At 56.6% G+C, this 26,926-nt stretch overlaps 1 protein-coding gene across 1 annotated transcript in view; it reads right to left on the minus strand.

Annotated features, from left to right (window-relative positions):
- Window positions 1-2,217: 2,217 nt before the first annotated feature.
- LOC133277465 (hydrocephalus-inducing protein-like) overlaps window positions 2,218-26,926 on the minus strand; it is a 43,938-nt gene continuing 19,229 nt past the window's right edge. Inside the window, exons 14-38 of the mRNA XM_061469305.1 lie at window positions 25,797-26,037; window positions 24,571-24,714; window positions 22,785-22,928; window positions 21,689-22,002; window positions 19,617-19,656; window positions 16,090-16,299; window positions 15,066-15,203; window positions 14,055-14,232; window positions 13,451-13,581; window positions 12,604-12,737; window positions 11,585-11,721; window positions 10,637-10,764; window positions 10,358-10,549; window positions 9,810-9,959; window positions 8,845-9,072; window positions 8,572-8,682; window positions 8,248-8,406; window positions 7,401-7,681; window positions 6,831-7,050; window positions 5,868-6,080; window positions 4,978-5,141; window positions 4,528-4,678; window positions 4,049-4,279; window positions 3,213-3,437; window positions 2,218-2,746 (exon numbers count right to left, since the gene is read on the minus strand). Coding sequence (XP_061325289.1) covers window positions 2,288-2,746; window positions 3,213-3,437; window positions 4,049-4,279; window positions 4,528-4,678; window positions 4,978-5,141; window positions 5,868-6,080; window positions 6,831-7,050; window positions 7,401-7,681; window positions 8,248-8,406; window positions 8,572-8,682; window positions 8,845-9,072; window positions 9,810-9,959; window positions 10,358-10,549; window positions 10,637-10,764; window positions 11,585-11,721; window positions 12,604-12,737; window positions 13,451-13,581; window positions 14,055-14,232; window positions 15,066-15,203; window positions 16,090-16,299; window positions 19,617-19,656; window positions 21,689-22,002; window positions 22,785-22,928; window positions 24,571-24,714; window positions 25,797-26,037 — 4,723 coding nt within the window. The 3' untranslated portion in view covers window positions 2,218-2,287. The remainder of the gene's footprint in view (window positions 2,747-3,212; window positions 3,438-4,048; window positions 4,280-4,527; window positions 4,679-4,977; window positions 5,142-5,867; window positions 6,081-6,830; window positions 7,051-7,400; window positions 7,682-8,247; window positions 8,407-8,571; window positions 8,683-8,844; window positions 9,073-9,809; window positions 9,960-10,357; window positions 10,550-10,636; window positions 10,765-11,584; window positions 11,722-12,603; window positions 12,738-13,450; window positions 13,582-14,054; window positions 14,233-15,065; window positions 15,204-16,089; window positions 16,300-19,616; window positions 19,657-21,688; window positions 22,003-22,784; window positions 22,929-24,570; window positions 24,715-25,796; window positions 26,038-26,926) is intronic.

Below are 26,926 nucleotides of genomic sequence, written 5' to 3' on the forward strand. Positions count from 1 at the left end.
CTTTCACTCCTCAAAGCACACCACATGGGTCATCGGCAGGATCAAGCACAGAACCACGCCAAAATTCAGGTGAAAGAGACTTTGCGTGTCCCCGGCCTAACGCCTCCGCACAAACGGACTGTGCAGGGATGTGTCCAGCAATGTGAAATCTCTCCTAGCATGGACATTCCCTGCTTCCCGGAATCACGTAAAACTTTCATCTCCCTTTACAGTTACCACACAGTCACGGTCGTCCTCAACCTTAGCACAGCCAAACGACTCTAAACATGGCACAAAATCAGTGAAAACAAGCAGCACATCTCTCAGCTTTAATGCAACTCAGAACAAAATCCCCACAGCATTTTCACTCAGAGGAGTACCCAATTCATCCAAGCCTCAGGCAACTGATTTCAAAATGTTACGCTGGCTCCAAAAAAACTTCTGGTTTCAGAAAAATCATGTCGCTCACAGCTAATCACCGGGCCTACATATCTGTCCTTCACTGGAAACCTGCAACAGCAGGGCTGCAAAACTAAACTGACCTCAAGTTTGCACGACTCTCGGGCACATCACAACCGACTTATACTGAGACACTTCATCAGCTTTCACCCCAAACCACATTTGCCAAAACCTGGCAGCCTCAGCGAAGGTGGGAGTCATCAGACGATCTCCCCAAAGTTAAACACGTTCCTCCTGTGCTTCCTTACATATGCCAAAAGTCACAACAGAAATTAAGTGTCACTTCTCTCCGAAACCTGGGCTCAAAAGAGAGACAGGACAAAGCAGCATTCTCACCATTAAAAGGACAAGTGCCATTCCTAACTTTGAAACTCCTGCCATTAAGCAGTAGGCATAATAATAACAATAATCATAACAGACGCGCCAAACCGCATCCTTTATTGTTAACAGAAGGAGCAGCTGCTATCAAAGCATCCTTTCTCCCATCACCTCCCTGTGTCTGCCAAGAAAAAAGCTCCAGCCTATATGGGGCATCAGGACCCACCGGACATGCATTTCCTTCAGTTTAGAGACCTGCCTTTGCGCGGAAGGGTGCGCACACATTTTTGGGGGGATACTTCCAAACAGCTGGATTCCAGTTCCCCACCAACTCAGTCCACGGGATCTTGATGTGCACAGTCAGAGAATCGGAGAATCAGAGAATAGTTAGGGTTGGAAAGGACCTTAAGATCATTTAGTTCCAACCCCCTTGCCACAGGCAGGGACACCTGGCACTAAACCGTGTCACCCAAGGCTCCGTCCAGCCTGGCCTTGAACACTGCCAGGGATGGAGCATTCACCACTGCTTTGGGCAACCTGTGCCAGGGCCTCACCACCCGCACAGTGAAGAATTTCTTCCTTCTAGCTGACCTGAACTTCCTCCAGTTCACTTTAAGCCCATCACCCCTCGTCCTGTCGCTACCGTCCCTGACCAAGAGTCCCTCCGCAGCATCCTTGTAGGCCCCCTTCACGTACTGGAAGGCTGCTATGAGCTCTCCACGCAGCCTTCCCTTCTCCAGGCTGAAGAGCCTCGACTTTCTCAGCCTGTCTTTGTACAGGAGCTGCTCCATCCCCCTTAGCAGCATGGCGGCCCTCCTCTGGATTTGCTCCAACAGCTCTATGTCCTTCTGTTCAGGACACCGGAAGTGTACACAGTGCTCCGCGCGGGGTTCTCATGAGAGCAGAGGAGAGGAGCAGGATCACCTCCCTTGACCTGCTGCTCATGCTGTTGGTGATACAGCCCAGGACACAGGCGGTTTCGGGGCTCAAGCGCACGCTGAAGCCGGCTCATGTTCCCACCCCCAGGTCCTTCTCCTCAGGCTGCTCTGAATCACTTCTCTGCGCAGCCTGCAGCTGTGCCTGGGATTGCCCTGACCCAGGGGCAGGAGCCTGCACTCGGCCTTGTTGAACTTGATGAGGCTGGACACCTCTCCAGCATGTCCGGGTCCCTCTGGATGCCATCCCTTCCCTCCAGCGCATCGACTGCACTACACCGCTCGGTGGCGTCAGCAAACTTGCTGAGGGTGCTCGATCCCACTGTCTGTGTCGCCGACAAAGACGTTGAACAGGGTCTGCCCCAACACCGACCCCTGAGGGACTCCATTCGTCACAGGTCTCCAGCTGGACATTCAGCCATTGACCGCGACTCTCTGTGCGCAGCCATCCAGCCAATTCCTTGTCCACCGGCTGTCCATCCAGCAAATTCATGTCTCTCCCGTTTAGAGACAAGGACGTCGTGTGGGAGGGATTTAAATGAAATTTATTTGCTCCAGAGAGCACGAACGTGGCGGGAAGGGCCGCGGGCAGCTGGTCACTTGAGGGTGGAGGGCAGGCCCCGGAGGTGGTAGATCCAGGAGCCCCCAGGGCAAGAGACCACCAGCCTGCTGGTGACAGGAGCCCGGCCGCCCCTGAAGGAGACGGTGATGGTGGTGCTGCTCTTGGCGCGCAGCATCTCGGGGGCCCTGACGGTGAAGGCCGGGTGCTTTACTGCATACTGGAACGCCGTGGCCTTCGGGAAGACGTTCCTGAAGGAGATGGAGGTGGAGCCGCCGGCTGGGATGAGGAAGGGGCCCTGGGCTTCAGGGGGCAGTGCAAGGCCGATGAGTGGGATGCGGTACTGCCCGCCCAATGCGGAGCTGAGCTGCAGCGTGGCCTTGGCTTCGCCCAGCTGGCAGGGCTCAAAGGTCACTTCCACGCTCAGGTCCGAGCCCCCAGCGCCAGCAGGTGCCGCACTGATGGATTTTGCCGTCTGGAAGTCGGCACAGTCGGTCTGCGCAGGGGAGACAAGAGACCATGGAGGGCGGGTCACAACAGCAGAGCCAGCACCTCGGGAAGAACACGATGGTCCCCTGGCCCTGGCCTCTCCCACCCACACCACACCCCTGGTGAGTGCCTGCCCTGAATGGGCATGACAACTGTGCAAACGTGCCCATCAGGGACAACCCTGCACCCAAGCCCCAAGACCCCTGACTGCCAGACCTGGGCTGCAAGGGGGAAGCAAGCCCAGGCACCACAGGGCCTGCAAAAGCAGCTCCGACCAGGGCAGCAGACACGCGCCCACACGGGAGGACAGTGCAGCTGGCAACAAGCCCACACGAGTGGCAAGACCCCTGGGCTCACGTGGCCACCTTGGCTCTGCCAGGCCAAGCCAGAGGCACTTGGACCCCTTGGTGGAGAGGGCTGGTGCTGGCCAGAGGAGCTGCCTGCCAGCCAGAGCCCCGGCAGCCCGGGCTCACCTGCAGCAGGTACTCGGTCTTCTGCTGGGCAAAATTCCGTATTTTGGTGGTGATGGTCTGACGGGAGCCCAGCGTGGCGCGGAAATACACGGGCTTCTCTGGCCTCTGCGAGATGGCTTTCAGCTGCAGGTTGTAAGACAGAGAGCCCAAGTCGCTGCTCTGGAGCACCAGGTGCCCGGTGCTCTCACCCGTTTTCAGGGGCTGATACTCCAAGACAAGATCCGCCTGGGAGGAAGGAAGGAAGGAAAAAGCCACTGCGTCAGGCAGAGGCAGGGAACACGCCAGCCTGAGAAGGGGGCAGCTGGTCCCTGCTGTGCTCAGGCAGTGCTGGAAGGCTGTGCCGCCTTCCCTGCTCTGATTCCCTCTCTCTCGGGCACAGCCTTGCTCCTTCTGGGAGACGGTTCACTTAGGGACAGATCCCAACAGCTCAGAGCCCTCCAGCATCATGCTAGAAGCTTCCCACCCTAGAAAGCCCCAGGGCACACACCGCCTCCTGTCAATCCAGGCTGCAGACAACCCGGCCGTGGGCTGAGGCTTGTCCTGCAGCCACTCACAGCTAGAAGCACCACACTGAACGAGGGGCACGTGGCACAAGGACCTGCCACGTGAGGCCCAGTGGCAGCGTGTTACAGGGGGCAGCAGGGCAGACTCCACCAGCGCAGGAGGATTCCCACTGGGGATATTCTCGCACCCTGCTCCCTCTCTAGATCATCGGCAGGGAGCTGCCACCACGGAAAGAAGCCCCAGAGGGCTCCTTTCAGGCATCACCCTTCAAGAGCACCCCCTCTAGCCAGGAGCAGGGAGAGCAGAGTGAGCCGGAGGAGCTTTGCTCCTACCTTCGACTGTGCAGGAACAGTAAAGTGCTGTGGAGCGCTGACGTCGGGCACTTCGCAGGTGACGTCAAACGTCACCGGGACAGGCAGAGGGTTGTCCACCTTGACGGTGGAGGACACCCTCTGCCGAACAGCGGTGCTCATTTTCACAGTGCCGATGGGTCCCGAAGCCGTCACCTTGAAAGTCACCACGTGGAACAAGTACTCTCCGGTTGTCTCGTTGAGGAAGGTCACCTGAATCAGACAGAAAGGCAAGTGCTGCTCACTGCACACATGAAAATAGACCCAAAAGAGCCCAGTGAGCTCAGCGCCCTGCTTCCAGGAATGGCTATGAGCACCCACCGAGGAAGAGTGCCAGACCAGAGAAAGCACGTGTGCTATTTCATAGGACCCGTGCACACGGAGGTATGAAAAGAGGCGTGTAGCTTCTCGGTGAGCCAACAGCTCCTTGAAGGGCCCTGCAGACCAGTGTCCTCACTCACCTTTGCCCTGAAGACTCCTTCTTTGTAGGAGAAGAAGGTGAGCTGGTAGTCCTTCTTTGCAGAGCTTGGCACGTCAATGTAGGAACACCCCTGCAGCACAGAACTGCTTTCCACGTTCTCTGGTTTCAGCATGTCAATAACCACCAGGAGCCTGTGGGTGAGAAGGATGCAGTGAAGGTCAACAGAAAGGACTCGCCTAGGATACCCATCCTGTGGGGGTACAATACAGCCCCTCTCATCCTCAGTGCCTCAGGCACAGGGCGCCAGCTCTCATCCCCCTTGGAGGAAAGCCCTCCAGGATGGCTCTGCACAGGCAGAACGTGGGGATGGCCAGACATGGCCAAGGAGAGGGAAAAGCTTCCAGGAAGGCGCTTCCAGGCACTGGAAGCTTCCTTCCTTGTGCTGCTGCAGGGATTGCTGATGGGACCAGACTTCCTGGGCTGGACTCACCTCTGTGGGCTGTGCAGCCAGTTGGACACAGGGATGAGCTCCGTGTGGGAACTCCTGCATGGAACCTGCCGGGAAATGGCCCCTGAACACCGGGGGGCTTCAGCAGTTCCTTCCAGGTGGTAGCGTAAGCCTGTCCCGTCCGGCAGGGGGAAGAAGATGGAGCCCTACAGACAACGAATAGGACAAGTCGGCTCTGCAGCACCCCGGGACAGTTCCATGCCTGAGGCTCTCACTGGAGCAGCTCCAGCACCCCAGAGCCCTTCTCAACTGACCCCTTTCATTTAGGAGCTTGTCGCTGGCGTGGCACAGAAAACATTGCAGAGGGGCTAGTCACCCCCATGTGCCCAGCCTGAGACCTGCAGGAAGGGCTCCTCCCAAAGCTCCTGCATGACTGTCAAGAGATCTCTCTCGTTTCCCACCTGCCTGCTCACGGCCAGGGGGGCACTGAGAAACTGCAGGGCACCTTTGCCCTTCTTGCTCCCTGCAAGCTGCAGGACACCAGCCAGGTGGTGCTGGCAGAAGTGGTCGTGCCCAGGGCTTGGAGAGCCTGTGCAGCCTGTGCACTGAGCATGGGGGTCTCTGAGCCCCCTGGGCTGCCACAAGCAGCAACCAGGAGCTGCGCAGAACAAACTTCATTTCTTGCCCTTCAGAAAGCCTGCCTTGTTAGCTTAGCTGCTCCAACACCTGTGGGGTCACTCCCCAGTTCCCGTCTGCCCTTTGCCCGGGCCTGGCCTCCAGCCACCACAAAACCCAGCTTCCAACAGAGAGCACAGGACACCTTCAGCTTGGACAGGACCTCTGAAGGTCATCTCCTCCAGCCTCCTGCCCAAAGCAGGGGGAGCTACGAGGGTCGTGCCACCAGGCTCAGCACGCTGGCACAGCTCACGTACCTGATGCTTCTTGTTCTCAGAGCTCATGCTTAGGGGTCTGTAGGTGACCTGGTAGGCCTTTTCTTTTTGCCTGGCCTCCAGATGGATAAATTCAGGCCCTTTCCAGTACTTCCCCTCAATGATGGGCTGCAGGGTCCAGGCCTCGTTGCTTGGGTTGGAAAGGAGGATGGTCTGGCTCTGCCTCTCACGCACACTGCAGCTGAAAGTCAGGGTCTGGAACAGAGGAGCACAGAGGCTGCTGGCTCGCACCCACAACCCTTCCCACTCTTCTCACGCTGGCTCTACACCAGCACCTGGAGCACAGGGAGCAGCTTTCCCTTGTCACGTGCAAAAATTACACTTTGGCCATAGCTTTTGGAGTAAATCCAGCTGCTTGTTGTTGAAGAAGGGAGCAGAACAAGCCTTTCGCATGCTGGCTGAAAGGAAACGGGGAGTCCTGAAAGGAAACTCCAGTGCAAGGACAAGATCTGCAGCCACACAGCCCCTTCCTTCATGGGCAGGACGAAGAGGACCTCCACGCTCTCTTTGGGAGCAAGAGCCAACAGCTGCCAAGTTGCCCGCTCCCAGGGGCTGGATGCAGATGCCTTGCCCCTTCCTACTGCTGAATGCCCTAGCCCTGGCCCGGCAGGGGGGAGAAGTGTGGCTGCGGGTGCAGTGCCGGCATCCAGCGGGGTGGCTCTGTGGGGAGGGTCTCAGAAGAGCCCGGCAGGGTGTTCCCATGGCACGGATGCTGCAGTGCAGAGCCACGACAGCCCAGCTGCTCACTGCAGGAGCAGCACCTTGAACAGGGGAGAAAGGCAATGAGAGGGCTCAGGAATTCTGGCAATCCTGCCCAGCACTTTCTCTCTGGGATACTCTGGCACGAGCAAGTCTGTGCTCACAAGTGTCCTTCAGTTCCTGCCCTGCGAGAGATGTGGTGCAAATGCTGGGCTCCAGGGGCCCATCCTGTCCCTGCTGCGTTACCTCTTTGGGGCCAGGGGCCTCCACGCAGGATCCTGACAGCGTAAGCCGCAGCGCCTCACTGCCCTGGATGAAGCACCGCAGCCCCTCGTACTGGACAGCCTGGCTCAGCTTCGAGGGGCGGAAGGTCACAACGAAGGGGACATCCCTCCCTGGGCTGATGTAACCCTTCGTGGGGCTGATGGAAAAGTCCGGCTTGAAGCTCTCCACGTCCCACGTAAACCTTGCCCAGGAAAGCACAAGCACAGGAAAGAAGGATTAGCCACGGGGAGCTCTGAAGGCAGGGTAAGTCTGAGTGTGAGGCTCTAAGTCTCTTGTGGGTTTTCCCACCACATCTCAGGCCTGATGCTGAGCCACCTGGCAATAAGGCTTCAGGCTGGGCAGGACCCACTGCACCCACAGGCAAGGGGGCTTGTACCCTTTTGCTAACTTCTAGGGCCTGACTGCACGGCCATGGCTGCACAACTCTCCACCGGGATGGAGAAGCACAGGGGAACTATCTGGGCACACTACGGCCCCACACAACCCTCATCCAAGCTCTCAGCCCTCAGAGGGGGCGGGCTTCTGCTTTACCTGACTCCTGTGACGCCCGCGTTCCGCATGACCACGCGCCGCCACGTGTAGCTCTGCTGCACCACGGCTCCAAAGCTGAGCTGCTCCTGGTCCAAGCTCACGAGGCTGCCCTGGCAGGAGCCCCGCACCACAAAGAGGGAGCGCGCCAGCCCGCCGCACTCCAGCAGCACTTCCCCGCTGAACGGCTGGATGGGGCGCTTCGGGGAGAAGGTCACCTCCACTTTGCCTCTGTCTCCTCTGGGCTTCAGCTTTAGCTCCTTGCTGGGCTTCAAGCACAGAACCTACCCCAAGAAATGAAGGCAGACTATTTCATCTGGCAAGCGAGCTGTGGAGCCTCCCTCATCAGACTCACGGAAGAGGCTTCCAATTCCTCTTCTGTCCCCACCAACACTGCCCCACTCCCACTCATTCCCTCCTAGGCATTCCTAGCTAATACCAAAGGTGTTTCTGCCACGTGTCCACCTGGTCACGCTGAGCTCAGCTCTGTCTTCTAAAGCTTTCAGGGAAGTTCAAACAGAGCTGTAAATCTCCCTCTTGCAAGATTCACCTCCCTCACCTTTCCACACCTAAAATACATGGCTGCATCCTGATGTATGTGTCTAAAACAGCTTAGAGGAATTGTGCCGCCTTCTCCCTTCTGGCTCTCCGGGTCTCCTGGCACCCAGCTCAGCTGAAGCATTCACACTGCAAGCATCTGCTGGCAGAGCAGTGCCAGCAGGGAGGACAGGGCAGGCACAGGCAGCCAGGGCAGCCCACAGTTCTCATTGGCTACTAGCTCCCACCCACAGCGCCTCATCGCCCCCTGCAGGCACACCAAAGTGCTCTGCGGAGAAGGAAAGGGCCTTACCCCAGCTTCCTGCAACTCTGGCGCGGTGGATGTGACTCTGAGCTGAAAGGCCAGAGGGGCTGCACTCTTGTTGGCTATGGTGACGATCTTCTTCACCGTCTGCCCAATGCAGACGTTTCCTAGCTTCACCACCTTTCCCGGTGGATCCACAACGTCAACCTGAGGCGGCAGGGACCGATATCAAGCAAAAGGAAAGAAGGAGAAAAGGTTTTCTGCCACTCTCCTGGCAGAAACCCAAACCATGGTAGGCTGGGGAAGAGATGAGGAAATGAGTAAAACATGCTGCTTGCCACCTGGAGTTTTAGCGTTTAGATTTCATCTCACCTTCACTTTTATGCCCCTTCCTTGGGCCTCACCGGTCAGCTTCCCGGCCGGGGCACAGGGAGGCAGCAACAAGCTGTTGTGGCTGTTGTCACCTTGCGGTGTCCGTAGGAGCTGCGCAGAGAGGGAAGAGAAACCATAGACAGGATGAGTTTCTTGACCCTCACTACGTGAACAGACTCCCCAGCCAAGCCATCCCCCCGTCTCCCTGGCACAAGCCTGGGAATGCTGGAGCGCTGGGAATCTACAGGAGTGTGCACAGACCTTCCCTCTCACCTGCTCCTCAGCAAGGCGCTGCTGGTCAAACTCCAGCGAGTAAACCTCACAGGGGGTCTTCACCACCACTGTCCCCTCTTCCCCATGGCTCTGTGGCAGCAGCGGTCCCAGCTCGAGCTCCGCGGGGCTGAACTCCAGCCGTGGCTCCAGACCACGTCCCAAGACCGGCACCTGGAGGCGTTGGCTGCTCTGGCAAATCTGGATGTGCAGCTCGCCCCGGTAGCACTTCTGCAAAGAAGCAGCACAGAAAGCTCCTCCGTGAAGCCCCAGGTGACAGCGCCTCCAAGTCAACAGTCGCCCCAGGCTCAGGGGTCTTGTCAGCACCTCTAAGCTGAACCCAAAAGAGGTATTTACTTAGAGCAGGGGCTACAGCATCTGCATGGCTCTGAGTAACTGCGGTGAGTCCTGCTGTGGACTGTAACTGGAGAGTTGGCTACCAGGTGGATCTAAAATGCGCTGTCAGAGGTTTTCACCTAGTCATGGGGGAGCGCAACGCTCATCAGAAAGGTCTGCTTTCTCAGACACAGTCTTGGCACTGCAGCACCAGGCAAACATCAGTTGTGTGAAAGAGGCAGCTGCGCTCTCACTGGACACAAATAAGGATCGTCTTCTCTGCTCAGTGCTCGGCTCTGGTCAAAGCCAGACACGAGACGGTGAAATCTCCACGAGCAATTCAAAGATCCCTGGGACTGTCCCCTGCCATGGAAGCACTTGCGTCCATCCTGTCACACGCTGCCAGTTTCCAAGTCACGGTGTCCACATGCAAACTGCCTTTGGCAATGCTCCATCATTTAAGGTGACTCCCGAACTGCGTGGGAATGTGCAGGGGAAACTGAGGCACGGTGGGCACAGGGCTGGCAGAAAGCTCCATGTGGAGGCAGAGCTCATCCCCCGCTCCCTCTGCTGGCCTCCCCTTACCACACTGCCCTGCCACACCTCCTGGGGGTGACACCCTCCAATCTCACCTCTTCCGTGGGTGAAAAACGGACTTGGACATGGCACTGCTGTCCTGGAGCGAGCGTTCCAGCTGACGGCAGCACCTCGAAGCCACAGGGCGCAGACTTCATCTCCTCGAGCAGCTTCTGATGCTCGCTCGCCGGCAGATGTTTGTTCACCTGTGCACAGAAACCACTCGCGTGAGGTCTCCTTGGTCTGGGAGGACAGAGCCTCGGCTCCTGCAGTGCTTCGACATGCTGGCACGGTGCAGGGAGCACCCTCATCCCACCCAGACGTGGCCACCACTGCCTAGAACTGGAGGGCAAACGTGTTGGCAGGGCAGGTAGATGGGGAGGCAGTGTCCTCAGAGGAGGAAGAGGAATGGGTGAAGATGGCAGGCAAGTGAAGCATCAGCTAGTCAACAGGCCCAGGTGAACCAGCCTTGCTCTGTACCCTCAAAAGCTCCCTCAAGCCAGCTGCAGCCCAAGTGCTCAGGCAGCCAGAGGGGCAGGAAAGGCAAGAGAGGCAAAGACAACCCACCCGAGAAGCTGCGTGTTACACCTTGTCTGCGCTTTACCTCCTTAACAGGCTCATTCACGCTGATGGACCATTGACAGGGGACCTGGAACGTGTTGTGGAGCTGGATGGTTTCTTCCTGGCACTGCCCACACTGGACAGCGGAGAACTCCAGCCTGTCCCTGGAGAGGCTGAGGGACGGCTCAGCCACGATGGCACGGAGGCGGACCTGCGATGTGGGGCCTCCTCTGACCTAGAGAAGGACAGAGCATCCAGTTGAGAGCCCGGCTGACACTCGCTGCTGTGCCCAACCTGCTGCCTGCCCCAGAAGCTGGAGTACCTTGATGGGCAGGAGCACATCCACCTTTCCCAGAGGCCGGCTGGCACTTTGTGGGTCGAAGCACACTTCAAATGTCTTGCTCTCACAGGAGGGCAGGCGCTTCACACGGTCCAGGCACACGCTGAAGCCTGAACACAGGAAAATAAAGCAGCTGAGATACACAAGCAACAGGAAGCAACATCAGAAGCACGGTAAGGCCACACGGCTGTCCTGGCTGGCAGCTCCGTGAAAGACTCCTTTGCACCTCCAGAGAAGCTGCTCTTCTCCCCTTGTCACTGCCCAAAGCAAAAGGATTTTCACAGCCAGAACCCAGGGCTTGCGTGGTAGAAATGAACCACATTGGTTGAGGAGCTCCAGCAATTTCTTCAGCGGGCATCTCAGGGAAGGATGCACAGACCTCTCCAAAGGAGAATTTCCAACTAAGATACCGAATGCTCTGCTGTTCCCTGGACAGCGGCTTAGGACAGATGCCTGACCACCCCTCAGAGACAGCAGTCACCACGTGACGGAGCTGCAGCCTTACCTCAAGGCCTCTTTGGGAAGCCTGTTTCGATACAGCAGAAGATCCCACAGAAGATGGGGGATCCCTTCAGGAAAGGCTGAGCACTATGAACTCTAAGCAAAGCACTTCCGAACCACAGAGGGGCCTTCTCCTTGCAACATAAACCCTCAGAGTGCACAAAGAAACTCAGAAGAGGCCGAGAGGCGGTCGAGGGCATCAGCCCTTCTGGCCCCTGCAATGAGTTTTTAGGGCAGCCACACGCGGACCAGGTCTCTGGGCACTGATCGCCACAACTCAGGCTCTTAACAGGGCACCCAGCAGGGGGGCACTAAGGAGGAAAAAGCTATCCAAGGAAGTACTCAAATCTCCCCATGTCCAATGGCTTCAGCTGATGTGTCAGAGACAGCTCCTTCAAGCCCCTGTGAAGCCTCTCCACCACTGGTTACCTGTGTTATCTAGGACATATCCATCAACATGGAAAGATGCAGGGAAGTGCCCGGTGTTGGTGACCTTCACGATGCGTGTGTGGATGTCACCGGGAACAACATAGCCAAGGTCCAGGACGTATTCGGGCAGCTCAGCTCTGAAAGGAGGAGTAAGAACACTCAGTAAAGCCCAGCATGGCGTGGGGTGGAGAAGCAAACGGAGTGGATAATTGCGTATTCACTGCTGTGAAAGCTCAACCCAAGCTCAGGAAACCCAAGGCCTGAGCACCCAGTAATAAGACTTGGCTAAATCATGGGGAGTGCAGGGCCTAGGATTTATCAGCCACCAGTGGGATCTTCGGCTGAGTTTCAAGTGGGTACTGGACACAGTTCCTATGCTGTGAAAAGCCATTGCAGAGAAGTGCACTGCATCTCCACTGGTCTCAGTGAAACCACTAAACGGGTGTTCGGCCCAAGCCTGAAACTGCTTCAGGACCTTGTCATAGGATTTCCTTGCAGAGGATACCTCCACTGCTCTGCAACCACATCTGTCCCCAAAGCAGCACCTGACACTATCGCATGCAGTAACCAACGCTTACAAGACTGCTGAGAGGGTCTTTTTGCAGGCAATCCCACTTGGAAAAGCACATAAGGGATCTGGACCATTCCCTGCTCTTCCTGCTTAGCACAGACCCCTCTTGGCGCAACGACGCCAGCTTTGAGATGCCCCTTTCAGAGCTGGTCAGCTGGGGCGGTGCCTGTGCTGTCTGGAAGGGCTTGCTGCTCTGCACCCCCTCAGCTCTGAGAACAGAACCCAGCAACTGTGGGGAGTGGAGCACCTCCAGAGCTCAGGGTAGCACTGTGCAAGTGAGAACACCGAGCTGCCCACAGGGAGCACATCGTAGCTCCCAGCATCAGGCCCTTTCTCAAGTCTTCAGCTATTTCCAGCTCTGAGACACAAGAGCTCTCAGGAGCAGGGCTGCACTGCTGGCTGTTACCCTCGGGGCCCCTGGAGACAGGCCACAGGAGTCCCTACTAACTTGAGAAGCCTCCGATGTACACGCTGGTGAAAGGCAGTGTCCTCCGCAGGACGGGACGTGAGAGCTTTCTGCTGCTCCAAGGCATGCTCCTCAATAAGCATCTCCTCCATCTGCATCTGCAGCTCAGCATCCCACTGAGGAAAGTAAACACAGGGGCTGGTTAGCAGAGGTCCTTCCCAAGGCACAAGCTTGTCTCACGTGCAGGATCCCACCCTGCTCTTGTTGAGAGGGGTGACGGAGTCATTCTGTCTCACTGCTCAGTGTCTGTGACACTCCCTGCTCTCTCAGGCAGGATCGTATCTCCAAAGAAATGAACTCAAGCACCTGTGCCTGCCCACTTATCAAAGCTGATCTGGACAGACGGACAGGCAAGCCAGAAACCTTCCAAAGCTCCAAGTATGGCCCTGCCTCCAGTCAGTGCCAAAGCAGCTTGCACAAAAGCTCTCCTGCAAAGGGAACCATGAGAGAGCTGGAGCCTCTTGGAGATGACAGAACACAGCACAGCCTCAGGGGGCATTCAGGCTGCCGCTTTACGCTCAGTAAACCTGGCAGGGCTTGGCCGGTGAGCAACAAACCCCCCTGCACCGACCTGTGTGTCCTTCAGAGCCCCATAAACCCAACTGCTTGAGCACAGCCTTTAGCATCTCCCTGGGGTAGTCAGGAGCTGGGGACAACTCCCAGAGGCGGGCAGCCCACGGGGCACGCTGAGCTGACACAGTCCGTTGCCAGGGCTGTGCAGGGAGGCCCCCAGTGCCAGCAGGGCCCTGGGCAGGTGCCGTGGGGCGCAGGGGCTCCAGTGACACGCAGCAGGGTGGCACGTGCGGGACAGGGCAGCAGCTCTACTCACCACGGTGCCCGAGTCGTCCATGCGGGGCTCGCCTGCCACAGCCTCCCCCAGAGCAATGGCCTCCTCTCTCTGTCTGCCTTTGTCCACCTTTTCTTTGGCCTTTTGGAGGATCTTCTCATATTTGGCATTGCCTGAAAGCGCAGAACACCACCAATAGCAGTGGGGCAGCACAAATCCCACGCAAGACGAGAAGCCCCGTTCCCCCGACACCCGGACACAAACTGCTCCAGCAATGCAGGGAAAGGAGATCCTGCTGCTTCTCACCCCCACCCGTCTTTCTCGCCACACAGGTGCATCTCAGCCACCAAACGGGATGCAAACCCAACCCTGTCAAAATCCCTGCCGGCCTCTCTTACAGCTTTCCCAAGCTTTTCTGCCCAGCCATCATCTTCCCAGACCTCTGGCAAGCTGTGCAGGATGGTTCCTGCGGCAAAGCCCACATGGGCTTGTCTGCCAGAGACTAAGGAAGCAACCAGAGGGCTGAGTTTGCCTGACAGCCCTGAAACCTCCAGGCCTGCTGGAAGTGCCTGTGAGCTGCCCTATGGGCATATGGCACGAGGGAAAGCCAGGGCACCTTCCTGGCGAGCACACAGGCAGTGCTCACCTTTGATGTTCCTGGGCAGGTCCAAGTGGATCCTGGGAAAGGTCCCTTCTCCTTTCAGCGTGATTTTCTCTGGCTCCAGGTGACCCACTTGGATCTGGAAAGCCCTGCAGAAGACTCCAGGCACTCCTGGCAGGTAATAGACTTTGAGCACTTGCTGCTTGCCAGGTTCAGCGTAACCCTGCAGGGCACAGAAGAGGGAGGGAGGGAGTGTACCAAAGAGGATTCAGTGGGGGGATGGCTCACATGACAGACACGCTGAGAAGGCAAGACAGGTTCTCATACATAAGGAAACTGATATCAGACATCACTACCTCCAGCTTTCTTGGATCCAAACGCCCCAGTCTCCTACACCAAGATGCAGTATGTCTTTCAGAGGCCTCGCAAGGCTGCCCTCTGCTCAGCATGAGCACAGCTCTTCTGCTGACAGGGTTTACCCTCTGCTAGCCAGAGCCAGGCACAACAAACCAAAGCTTTGCACCAGCTGCTCTGGAAGAGCAGCGAAGGGCCTGTGCTTCCAGCAGGGCCAGCAGCTCCTGGCAGCAGCTTGCAGGACAGGACATCAGCGTCTCATCCCTCAGACGCACAGGCGCTGAGGAAGGTGGAAGCCACTTGGCCCTTTGGCTTCCTCTTCCCGTTGTAAAAGGGCACCAAGGCAGGAACACTGCTCCAGCTCTGAGACACCCAGGCAGGACGACAAGCTGGAATGGAGTGATGCTCCAGTGATGGCACAACCCAGGAGCTCAGCACTCAGCTCCAAAGAGCTCCCGGAGCACTCGTGCCTCCCACTGGTGGTTGCTGTAGGACAGCAGAGCCAGCGGCGGCCAAGGCCACTCAGCGGCTCCATTAGGATTGGGCTCGATGGACCTCCTCTGCATCTGCAGCAATCGCTCACAGCCCTGTCTCTCCTGGCTGGTTTTGGACGGGGCTTGTGTCTTCATTCCCCCTGTTTTCCCCCAGAACTCTCTCCTGGGCAGCCTGACACAGGCCGGCTGAAGCCCTTGTGCTACTCACCGTGCTAGGCACGACCAGGGGCACGCCAGGCAGAGGACTGGCTGCAGTGCCTGTGCCGGGGCTCAGCACCACAAAGGCAAATCCCAGCTTCCCGCTGTTCTGCAGGGTCACCGCTGCTTCCGTGACTTTGTTAAACACCTGAGGAGAGGACAGAAGAGCAGGAAGTTACAGGCACACGTCTGCTGCTGAGAATGTCATTCCTCTTCCATTGCGTTGAAAGCAAAGGAGCACAGCCCAGAAGCAGGCAGCGCACAGGAGAGATGGGCACTGGGCTCTCTGCGTTAACCTGGGCAACCCGCGGCCACAGGGTACCTCTGAGCCCTGCACGGGAACAGCTATTTGTGGCAGAGGTGCGATAACAACCGTGGAAAGATCAGAAACAAACCAAGTAGGGGACACAAGCCCTCTGCACTTGAAGGTGTCACCCAACAGCGAGCTGAAACACAGGAGGAGGCATTGAAGCACTTCAGGAGAAAAGGCACCTGCACGCAAGTATTTGCGGGCACAACACAAGCCGAAAGGGAGGGAGACAGGGCAACGCGCACAGGGCCAACAGCTGGAAACAGCTGTGGGGGTCGTAACTGGAAAGACGTACAGTGGGGGCTATTCTGGGACATTCTCTGCAGCTACAGCGACTGGAAGCCCAAGTCAGCTGCCTCCTGGCTTCATGAATCAGGAGCATTAAAAGAGAGAGCACCTCCTTGGACCTCTGGCTTTAGGAGCAGATCAGCGGATGGATGTCTGAGGGACACGTCCCTCTGGAGATCACCACTGGGATCCTGCCTGCCCCAGGAGGCAGCGTTACTTACCTCCAAGAGGAGGGATTCCCAGCTTTGGGCTGGGCTGGGCTGGGCTGGAGATGGCCATTAAACACCAGCTTGGAGGTATCACCCAAATGTTGGACTTCCAAGCCACAGAGCCAGCAAAGCAGCTGGGAAGGGGGGAGAGCCCTCGCCCCGGGTGGGCAGCAACCCACCGGTCATGGGTGGAGACAAGGAGCTCTGACAAGAGCAGCGTGCGGTACCTGCAGCCCGCAGTCGATCTCGGTGGTGTCCAGGAGGTAGCTGATGCGCGAGGCCTCCCCACGCAGAGCCACCTCGTAGCTCGGGCCTCCCTCCACCCTGCACAGCGCCGTGACCTGGGTGACGGTGTTGGCGTGGCCGAAGAAGGAGAAGGTGACACGCTGGCTCTGGCCCGGCTGCAGCTCACCGTGCAGCGGCAGGATATCGAAAACCTGCAGGCAGGGAGGAGAGATCCACACGTGGAGCACGGCAATTGATGCAGAAGAGCAGCCTCGGCTTGGCCCAAAGGACAGACGGGGCTGCAGGGGCCTCTTCCTCAAACACCGGCAACATCAGCCTCATCTCACCCTGCAGCCATTCCACTTACCAACGGGGTAAGAGACCATGGGGAAAACCTTCTCCCACACTCCTAATTAATGCAGGAGTGCTACGCTACATTCATTTCTGGTGTCTCCTGGCAGCAAGAAATGCTCTCTGCTGCAGAATTTGCCTTCAAAAACACCTTTTCCTGCCCTCACAAGAACACGAGACTGGGAGCTGAGAGCCCGGGGGCAGGATCCAGCCCAGCTCCTCGCACTCCTGGTGCTTTTCCCTGGCTCTGATTCACATCCTGCTCTCTCCAGATGCTGCAGCAAATGCTGCTGCAGGAATTTCCTACCCACCACCTGATCAGGACCAAGATGGAGAATGGACTCCATAGGTGCCGCACAAGGAGTGCTCTTGACCAGCCCTACAGCACCTCCCATGTGGCCTCTCCAGTGACCAGCCATGCGCTTGTGTTGTGGTTTAAACCCAGTCAGGTAACTCGTTCACTCACTCCCCCACTTCTTTCCCTCCCCCTGCCCCCGGAGGGACGGAGAGGAGAGGCAAAAAGAATGCAACTCCCACGGGTTGAGATAAGAACAGTTTAGGAACTAAGGTATAACACAAATCACTACTGCTACCACCAATGATAATAATGATAAAGGAAAATAACAAGGGAAGAGAATACAACACCTCACCACCAGCCAACCGATAACTTGCCACCCCCCCAGCCCGACCAAGCTGCGACCGATACCTCCTCCAACCCTGCAGTCTCCCAGCCCTTCCGGCTAACTCCCACTTACATCCTGGGCATGATGTGCTGTGGTATGGAATACCTCTTTGGTCAGTTTGGGTCAGGTGTCCTGTCTCTGCCTCCCCCCGGCCTCCCCTCCTCCCTGGCAGAGCACGAGGCTCACAAAGTCCTTGGCCAAACCAAAACATCGCTATCAGCTCTGTTCCCAGGCCGAAAGCCAAAACACCGCACTGCACCAGCTACCAAGAAGGAGAAAAATGACTGCTACTGCTGAACCCAGGACATTATCCACCCCTTATCCCATACCATCCACGTCATGCTCAGATCCCACATTTTCAATATACCATCACTCTTATCTAAGTGCATGGACCAGTAGCTATAAAGCTGCTGCGTCCATCTGGTCCATGATGCCAGGCTCCATCTCTTTTAACAGTCTTTCAGAGCAGGAGAGACTGTGTGCAGTGTTCACACTTGTGAATAACCTGGGCAATAGTGTCCATTGCTAAGTCCACCCCTCGATCATGAGTCCATCTCTATGTTGCATCTCTGCCCTGATGGCCTGAAGTGCCATGGGCCCACCAGGCTCAAAATAATTCACTGTCCCCTTCAGCAGTTTCTGCAGCTTGTTGCTGGGGACTCCATACGGCTGCCTTCCATCTCCGATGCTTCCAAAGCACTGGAGGGGCCCAGTGGACTAGATACTTGCCCATACTGTCCCACACACCCTGCCACTCATGACTGTCCAGCCTTGGGGAAAATCTCTTGGTCCCCCTGCATCGTCGTCTAACCCCAGACAAGACCCAAACCTCACTCTGCTTAACTTTTGAGATCAGACAAAATGGTGGTGGGTAGAAGACAGTCTGTGTGTGTGCCAACATACTAATCCCCATCACAATCAGCAGGCAGGTCCCAAGGATACCCAAAGGCCATTCAAAACCTTCAGAACTCTCAAACGATGCTGCTGCACTTGTCACTGGGGCTGGTGCAGCTGCTGGGCTTGCCGGCTCTCCCACCGCCAGCTTCTCTTTTCCTGAGTCCAGCTCTTCCTCCTCTGCCTTGCTGGGAAATGCTGCGTGGTCTCCTGCACCCTCCTGGGGCTCTGCGGGCGGCTGCCGGGGAATGCTCTCGGCCGTCGCAGGGCTGGGCTCCTCCGCGGGCCTGGGCTCGGCCGCGGGGCTGGGCTCCGCCGCGGGCCTGGGCTCGGCCGCGGGCGCCTCCGCGGGGCTGGGCTCCTCCGCGGGGCTCGGCTCCGCCGCCGCCGCCTTTTCCCGCTGCTCAGCAGCCGCCTCCTTCCGCTCCTCGACCGCCCCAACCTCCTCCACCCGCAGCCGTCCCCTCGCGGCCTCCGGCCCCGCTCCCGCCGCCGTTTGGTCCCAGGAGCCGCTCTCCCGGGCCGCTTCAGCAGCCGCCGGCTCCCGGGGCCGCTCCCCCTCGGCTCCCCGCGGCCTCACGAAGATGGAGGCGAGGGCGAGGGCCAGGCCGGTGAAGAGCAGCGGGACGGGCAGGTACAAGTCCACGGCCACGTCCGTCCCGCCCTGCTGCTGGAGCCCGCCCGTATTACAAGTCATTGCCATAAAGCACAGTGAGACAAGAACCTTAGCCCAAGCAACACACTTGATAAACACTAACACAGCAAATACCGGCTCTAAGTAATGTACTGCATTCTGAAGCTGTGAGATCAACAAGAACAACTCTGAGAGCCAATAAATCAGCATTGTGACAGATGACTATTAATCCGATCAGATCTGTCGTTATCTCAACCCCTCGTGCCCCACGTTGGGCGCCAAAAACAATTGTCGTGGTTTAAACCCAGTCAGGTAACTCGTTCACTCACTCCCCCCCTTCTCTCCCTCCCCCTGCCCCCGGAGGGACGGAGAGGAGAGGCAAAAAGAATGCAACTCCCACGGGTTGAGATAAGAACAGTTTAGGAACTAAGGTATAACACAAATCACTACTGCTACCACCAATGATAATAATGATAAAGGAAAATAACAAGGGAAGAGAATACAACACCTCACCACCAGCCAACCGATAACTTGCCACCCCCCCAGCCCGACCAAGCTGCGACCGATACCTCTTCCAACCCTGCAGTCTCCCAGCCCTTCCGGCTAACTCCCACTTACATCCTGGGCATGACGTGCTGTGGTATGGAATACCTCTTTGGTCAGTTTGGGTCAGGTGTCCTGTCTCTGCCTTCCCCCGGCCTCCCCTCCTCCCTGGCAGAGCACGAGGCTCACAAAGTCCTTGGCCAAACCAAAACATCGCTATCAGCTCTGTTCCCAGGCCAAAAGCCAAAACACCGCACTGCACCAGCTACCAAGAAGGAGAAAAATGACTGCTACTGCTGAACCCAGGACAGCTTGTTAGGACATGAGGCCACTCTGGGAGCAGCACCCAGGACCGCAGTGACAGTGGCAGTACGTAACTGCTTGCTACACAGGAAACGTGGAAGTGAGACACACTGCCACTTACCTCCTCCACACCCAAGGCGAGGGGCTCTGTCTCCAGGAACCTGCAAAAAGAACAGAACTTTGCTCAGGGACCTTGCAGTGGAGGGAGGGAGGGAGGGAGGGAAGTCTGCACAGCAGCTCCTCGGCAGGATGGGGCCCCTGGGTGGGCATCAGTGGTGTGAGCTCAGTAATGAGCTCCAAAACCGGGATGGAGCAGGTCGACGCTTCGCGTTGACACTGCTAGAGCAGTGGTGCAGGCAGCTGGCCACTGCTTGACTCCACATCTGCTCTCTCCTGCTGCGTGATTCTGAAGATCCATTCTGGCACGGGAGGAAACAGCTTGGTGCAAAGGCTTAGCTCAGCTTTGAGCTCTCAGAGGTCCAAGGGGTGAGGGTTAGGGTGTCTCTAACCACGTGGGTCTAGAACAAGAGTAACCATGAGAGATTCATGGCTCAGAAGTCAGAGAAGGGGCACAGGTTGGTGTACGCTGCCTATGTCCAACCACACAGCAACCGTCGGATTGTCTTGCTCAGGTGATCACTCTGCCCCAGGTAGCAGCAATGACCAAAGAGTAGGGAGGAAAGAAGGGGTTGGACAATTAGAAGGATAAAAATGTAAGCACACAAAGTCTTGTTGAGGCAGAGAAACAGCATTTTTCTCTCCGGACCAAAATAAATGTGCGTGACTGATCCTGGGAGTCTCTGATGACCAGCTCCAGCAAGGTTCGAGGTAGGGAAAGTCCCAATCTTTGATCTCACCTTCATGAGACCTGATGTTTGATTCCCTCCATGTCAGACTGAGTTAGAGCTGATAATTTAGAATACCAACAGTGCTTAGTGTGGACCAGAAATAACATCTGACACGCTGCCCGTCTGCAGGCTCCTAATGAGCACCTTGGAGACCATCTTCGTTTCCAGCTCTGGCACAGAGCATCCCACGGTGTCTGCTGAGCGCCCCAGAGGGGTCACAACACTGCTTAAGGACCATGCAGAGCAGCAGAGGAGCTCTCGTCACGTCCACAGCACTAAGGAGCAGCCAAGGGGCTGTGCAAACCCTCTGGAGAGGTGGACACCCCTCGGCAGGGGCAGGACAGAGGCCGTGTCCTGCCGAGGTGCTCAGCACCCTCTGCTGCCAACAACGCAACCACTCAGCACCCACCACTGATCTAAGTTACGGGAGAGGGCAGGGGGCTCCCAGCAGAGCTGACAGCCCTGCTCACCTCCCTCCAGCTGCTTTTTCAGACTTGCCTCTGCATTTTAGGGTCTGCTCTTGAAGGTGTCGTGCATCAAGCAGGGCCCCACTAAAGACTTGGTGTTACTTGGGAAGACTCAGCTGAGAATGGGCCACCCCAGTGCCCTGCTCATCTCCCCCAAGCCCTCCTAGTAGCCACAGCTCATCGCCAGTTCCCACGAGGTCACCTCCTGCGAGTCAGATCCCAATTCCCTTCACACAACTGCTTCTTGATCAGCTCTCTTGTTTGGAATAGCAGCACTGCAGTGCGCCACGGTGAACTTTGCTGGCTTTCCTAGGGCATTACAGAAAACCGTTTGCTACTGTCCTTCAAACTGCCTACACCAGACTTTTGTACCATGCAGAGAAGCCACAGCAGGAGGACCACTAGGAATGTGCTTCTAGATGGGCTTCAGCACCACTACAAGATTGCTCTTGGGCTTGGAAACCACAGACCACCACTGGATGGTCCTCCTCCCCAGGGATGTCCATACAAGGGCTCCCTCCAGCATCTACAGCTGGACCTAAAGCCACAGCAGAACCTGCCATTCCTCTCTAAAACTCTAAATAGCTCTTCTGTGAATGTGACGTGCAGTTCAACAGATGAACACTCGCTTCGAGGGGCTGTTTGCCTCAGGCCCAGAAGCTCTGAGAAAGCAGCTTTCTACATCAGCCTTCCCAGCATCAAACTGGCGCAGATCACCTATTCCCTGAGCACCTTGGCTGAGCACAGCTGAGAGGTGGGATTTCCTCAAGGCAAGGTTGAAAACAATTTGGCAGATCAGACAAACGGCCTCGGCCTTTGCAAACCACAAACAGGACATCAGGAAGAAGAGCTTCCAGGAGAGGGAAAGGTGCACATACCTCACTGGGTTCACCTGGCTGTCCTTCAGGAATGACCAGTGGTACTGGACAACCAGCGGGCTGCAGTTGCTCATCTCCATGTAACGCACATCCTTGGTGTCATTCAAGATGCAGCCAAAGTCCAGGGCCGTGGTCTGGAGCTGGAGATTCGGGAAGTAGACTTCTCCCCGAACAGTGACCTGCTCTTCATGAGGATGCTCCAGGAACCTGATCTTCAGAGCCTTCTCTGCTGCCCGGATAAGCAAGTCCTCCTCGTAAGCAGGGTTAAATGCGATGCAGAGTTGAAGTTCCTCCCCTCTCCTCAGCTTCGTGGGCTGCAAGGAGATGAAGAGAAAATGTTCCACGTGTGACCCCAACATGAGCTTCTCGCTTCATCCTCCGTTTTCTTCACAGCGTCTGACCAAGCACCACACTTCTGTCTGAAGCTAGCTGAGGCTCACGCTTCTGTGCTCTGCACCAATACAAGAGGAAATCCACACTGGTCTCCTCAATTCTGGATCCCCAGAAGCCACGTGCTAAACACAACCAAAGCAGCACTCTGGCATCCAGGCCTCCGCCCTGACTCTGGAGGAACTCCTTCATCCTGCAGCACAAGCACAGTGGCTTTGCAGCCTCACCCATGCAGGCGCTGATCACTGGCAGGCACAGAAACGGTGGCTGGACCTATGACAACACGTGCCTCACAGAGCCCATGCCCAGCACCTTCCGCAAACACCAGGGCAGGAGCCAGACAGCAGCTGGAGAAGCCTACCTCAGCCTTCCCAAAAGCAGGGCTGCCCTCAAAGACAGCAAGCTGCTCCCCACGTTATCTGAGGATGGCTGCTAGAGAGCTGGCATGCTTTCCAGGAGGCACCTTTCCTACAGCTTGCCCAGACCTGCTCCCTCCTCCTCCTCTCTTCAAGCCAGGAGGTCTCCTCCCGATTCAGATGGCATTCTGTTTCCTTCAGCAGCTCATTTTACATCTGATTTAGCTCGGCCCAGTTTACTGCAGACTCTACAGAACACACTTCCCTGCTGGAAGACCTCCCAACAGAGACACACCACCACGTTCATCCCTCTTCAAAGCTCAGCAGCAAGAAGGTCCAGGGCTGCTCACCTGAGCATCTGCAGGGAGAGGCTGCTGGTCCGCACCGCAGATGGAGAAGGGCTGCTCTAAGGCAAGGACCACAGTGAGGGGCAGGCAGCAGATGTTCTTTAAAGAGAGAGGCTTGTACTGAAGAGTCAGGACATCACTGGGGTGCTACAGAAACAGGAAACAAGAAAAAAGGACCTTGAAGCGGCCATGGACTTCCTCCCCAACCCCAAAAGCGCATCCATCTCTATTTACTCTTTTGATTGGTTTCTACCCCTCTGGAAAGTTTGTCCTCCAACTGTATCAGACGCTTTCATGTTTAGAACCCACAGCATCCCCCAGGGGACAGGCAAACAGGCTCGCCTACAGATGAAGGAGCAGGCCCCCAGAGGAGGCAGCTGCTTCAGCAAGATCCAAACCAGAAAGTGAACCCAGTCTGGCTCCACTTGCGTGTCCTCTCCTGGGCAGAGAGGACACACAGGCACAAGGCCATTTCCACTCACATACAGTACTTTCTTACCACCTTATCAGCTCTGCCAGGCCCGTAAAGCAGTGACGCTGCTCACAGGAGACAAGGCCTGCAGCGGAGAGCCTGCAGCAGCCCGAGGTCAGCTTTGAACAATTACGGGCACACGCAGACAGCTCCAAACCTCAACAGTCTGGCCGCAACCTGCTGCCCCTGCTCCAGTGACAAGATGTTGCAGTCTCAAAGCTAAGCCCAGCCGAAGCCTTTTCCTCCTGTCCGTGCATTGCTCCGGGCTTCCGGCAGGGTTTAGCTAACCTAGACAGTGGTTGGGAAACTAATTCTGGATGTATTGACATCCAACTCCTGCAGTGTCGTAGCACTCAATACATGGGAGCATGTGGCATCAAGCAGACCCCAGGCAGACAGCAGGGGGAGCTGAAAAGCTTCTGATTAGATGTGAACTGCCTGCTCGCAGGATCTGGGCTTCTCCGGAAGCCTGGGAACCGGAGGAGGGACCTGAAACCACAGAAACTAAATCAAGAGCTATCTGCTCTTTTTCAGACACCTGGCACGAGGGGGAAAGATGATGCAGGAGTCGGGATCCAGACACTAAAGGGCACACACTTTGCACTGGTGCTCTCGTCACTGCAGCTGAAGGGCACCCGTGGGTCCTTTGAAGAAGGTGAGGCTTGGGAAAGGCAAAGAGGCAGCATCCACAGCGACAGCAGGGAAGGCAAAGAGGCACAAGAGACGCCAGTTTTTCCTCATCAGCTTGAGGAGTTGACAGGAATGGCAGGTTTTCTCAGCTTCCCTACACGATCGCTGCTCAGACATCACCACGCCTTGGAAGATCCTCAAAACCCTGAGTACAGACACTGGTGTCTCTCGAGAAGGGGCCATGCTCCCCCTCGGCAGAGCAGCTGCAATCTCAGTTTTACCTGGGTGAAGTTAGAGAACAGCCTCATCTCTAGCAGCATCCTCACTCCTTTCACCACCAGCTCAGGGAGAGTGAGCAGGGATCTGCTCTCCACCTGCAGCCCCAGCACACGAGGTGGCTCTTCCAAAGCCCACGCTGCTCTCACGGCTCCCACACCTCGGCCCGTGCCCTTGGCTCAGCAGCTCAATTCCCTCTCCACATCAAGAAGGGCAGAATAGAGCCGTGGAGACTGTCCCCAGCCCCAGAGGGGTGAAAGAACGAGCTCGCCATTCATGACAAAAGCTTGGCCTGGCTTAAATCAACAGCCAAAGCTCTGTGGACTTGGAGAAGCTGTTGAGCTTCCTCCTTTGGACACAGGCACACCCCAGCCACACCAGTCAGTGCCAGCATGCAATCCAGAGACTCACCTTCTCCACCCGGAAAGGGATTTCTCTGCTGGATATTTGCAGGGCGGGAGCAATGAACTCGCACGTGACGTCCACCTGCATGATCAGATTCTTCACTCCCTCCTTGCCCACGATGGCGTGACACAGCAGCTTCTCCTTCACCACCTGCATGCGAGTCACACGGCACCCAGGGGGTGTTACCAGGGTGTCCAGAAAACATACTGCAGCTGTGAGCCACCCACCCACAGACCCCATTACTGCAGGAAGTTACAGCCATTGGTCTCCTCAGGAGCTCTCTCTTCTTTAGATGCTGCATCCTCTTCCTTCTGCACTCACATGTCCCTGATGTTACAACCCAACCGCCACAAAAGGCCCTCGGGAGTCTTGTGCTGCCTACAGCTGTCACAAGAATCCCTGCCACAAATGATTATTGGTTTGATTTGTCCCACTGACAAGCAAAATGCTTACTGAGAGCTCTAGGAACTCATTCAAAAAACCAAACCAGACGGTATGAAGGGAAACAGGTGATAGAAGGATCAATGCCAGCAAATCCTCCCTTGGAAGTTTAGTGGAAAGGATCCGTGGGAAAACCCCAAACAGCCAGCCTGCCTTCCTAGGATGTACTGTGTCCTCCGAGAGCTGGCTTTAAACCAAACCTCCCCAGGAAACAGACGTCTTCCACTTGGCATGAAAACCCTTTCCTTAAGCTGGATGCCCTTACATCCAAGACTTTTCCTCATTCCTCATGGTTTCACTTCCCCACATTCCTCCCTTTATTCCTCTCCCTTCCCTCTGACACACCACCACAACCCAACTCCTCCTCAGAGCCTACACACTTCAGAATCACCTGTGCTGCACGTGCAACGCAGGGTCTTGGGCTTCTAACCAACCTCAAGAGTGTGAAGTTCTCAAGACCCAGGGAAGGTGGAAAACCCAGTCCCAGGGTCTTGGCTTGGACTGCAGGAGCCAGGTAGCCACGGCTGAGCTCACAGATGCCCATTTGGCTTTCCAGGTAGGACACCCTCACCAGTGGCCTGACCACTTCATTCCCTTTCCGGTACCTTCTTCCCCCTTCAGCAAAGCCTTACGGGCTCAGGACTGCACAGGGACAGTCCCGTCGGAGTCAACCAGCTGAGAAATCAAGTCTTCCTCAAGCTACCACTGAGGCAATCCTTTAAAACACCTCTCAAACTCTAGGAGCAAATGTCAAGGGGCTGCAGAAATGCCCTGATGCGGACGGAACTCACCTGGGGGGTGCTGCAGGAGCCTTCCAGCACCATCTCCGCTGTCTGGCCAGGCATCAGCTCCGTCCTCAGCGGCTGAAGCTTAAACACGGGGCCGCAGGAGGAAACCTTGCCCTTGGTGTTCCTGACGGGAGGGAGATGCTTGCGCTGCTCAAGTGTGGTGCCACCTTCTGTGGTCCAATAGAGCAGATGGGTGCGTTGTCCTTTGTTTGTCATCTTGAAGCGGTAACAGCAGGGATCCAGGCTAGAGGAGAAGCAGAAACACAAAATGGCAGGGGAGCTGCTATTTGCCAGGGGTCACCCAGCGTCAGCACCCTGAGGGCACGACCTGATTGCACACTCGGCAACAAAACCACCTCCAAGAAGGCTGACCGAGCGTAAAGCTTCACCAAAAGGCAGACCTTGGCTGCCCCTAGGTTTGTCACCATCCACCAGCTGCTCTGCTTGCAGCCAGCAAGGAAGAGCTTCGTACACAGCCTGCCCCAGATGCAAGTGGGGGCAGGAACAGCCTCGCTGCCGTTCCACCTTCCCCTTGGCACCTGTTGTTCATGCCTCTGAGGCGTCTCTTAGGGAGCATCCAACCCTCATTGCCCCCAGCGTACCACCCTCTGGGGGCAGCCGACAGCAATGGCAACAGCTCCAAACTCAGCCCGCAGGCAAAGGCATGAAGGGCGGCAGAAGACGTGAATCACATGGACGCTGTCCCCTCCCTTGTGCAGCCACCCTGTGCAACCACACTGAGCGCAGCAAACTCCGGACAAGCACCAACCTCCCTGCAATGGCCCTGCTTACGTGGACGGCTCGTGGCTGCCTATTTTACCTCTCCAAATCTGTCCCAAGTGCTTAAGGTAGGATTAACCTGCTCTTTCTGCCCCAAGAATTCAGGTATCGGAGCACCACGGACCCCCTCTGCAGCCAGAGAAAGGAAGAGGCACCCCAAGAAGACAGTTCTTCTTGCCTGAGGAGGTCTCCAACACAAGGCAAACAGCACTTTTTTCCTCCCGTCTTTAAGAACATGCCTGCTTTCAGACACACACGTTGGGACCAGTGAATCCTCTCCTGCCAGCTCAGCGATTTCAAGTCAGACTCTTTGTTCATCCCACTCCACCTCAGCAGACTTCCACACTTCCTTC

The sequence above is a fragment of the Pezoporus flaviventris genome, unplaced genomic scaffold (genome assembly GCF_033815535.1).
Source record: "Pezoporus flaviventris isolate CSIRO_AGI_PZ_B2104156 unplaced genomic scaffold, CSIRO_AGI_Pfla_v1 ptg000056l, whole genome shotgun sequence".
Lineage (NCBI taxonomy): Eukaryota > Metazoa > Chordata > Aves > Psittaciformes > Psittacidae > Pezoporus > Pezoporus flaviventris.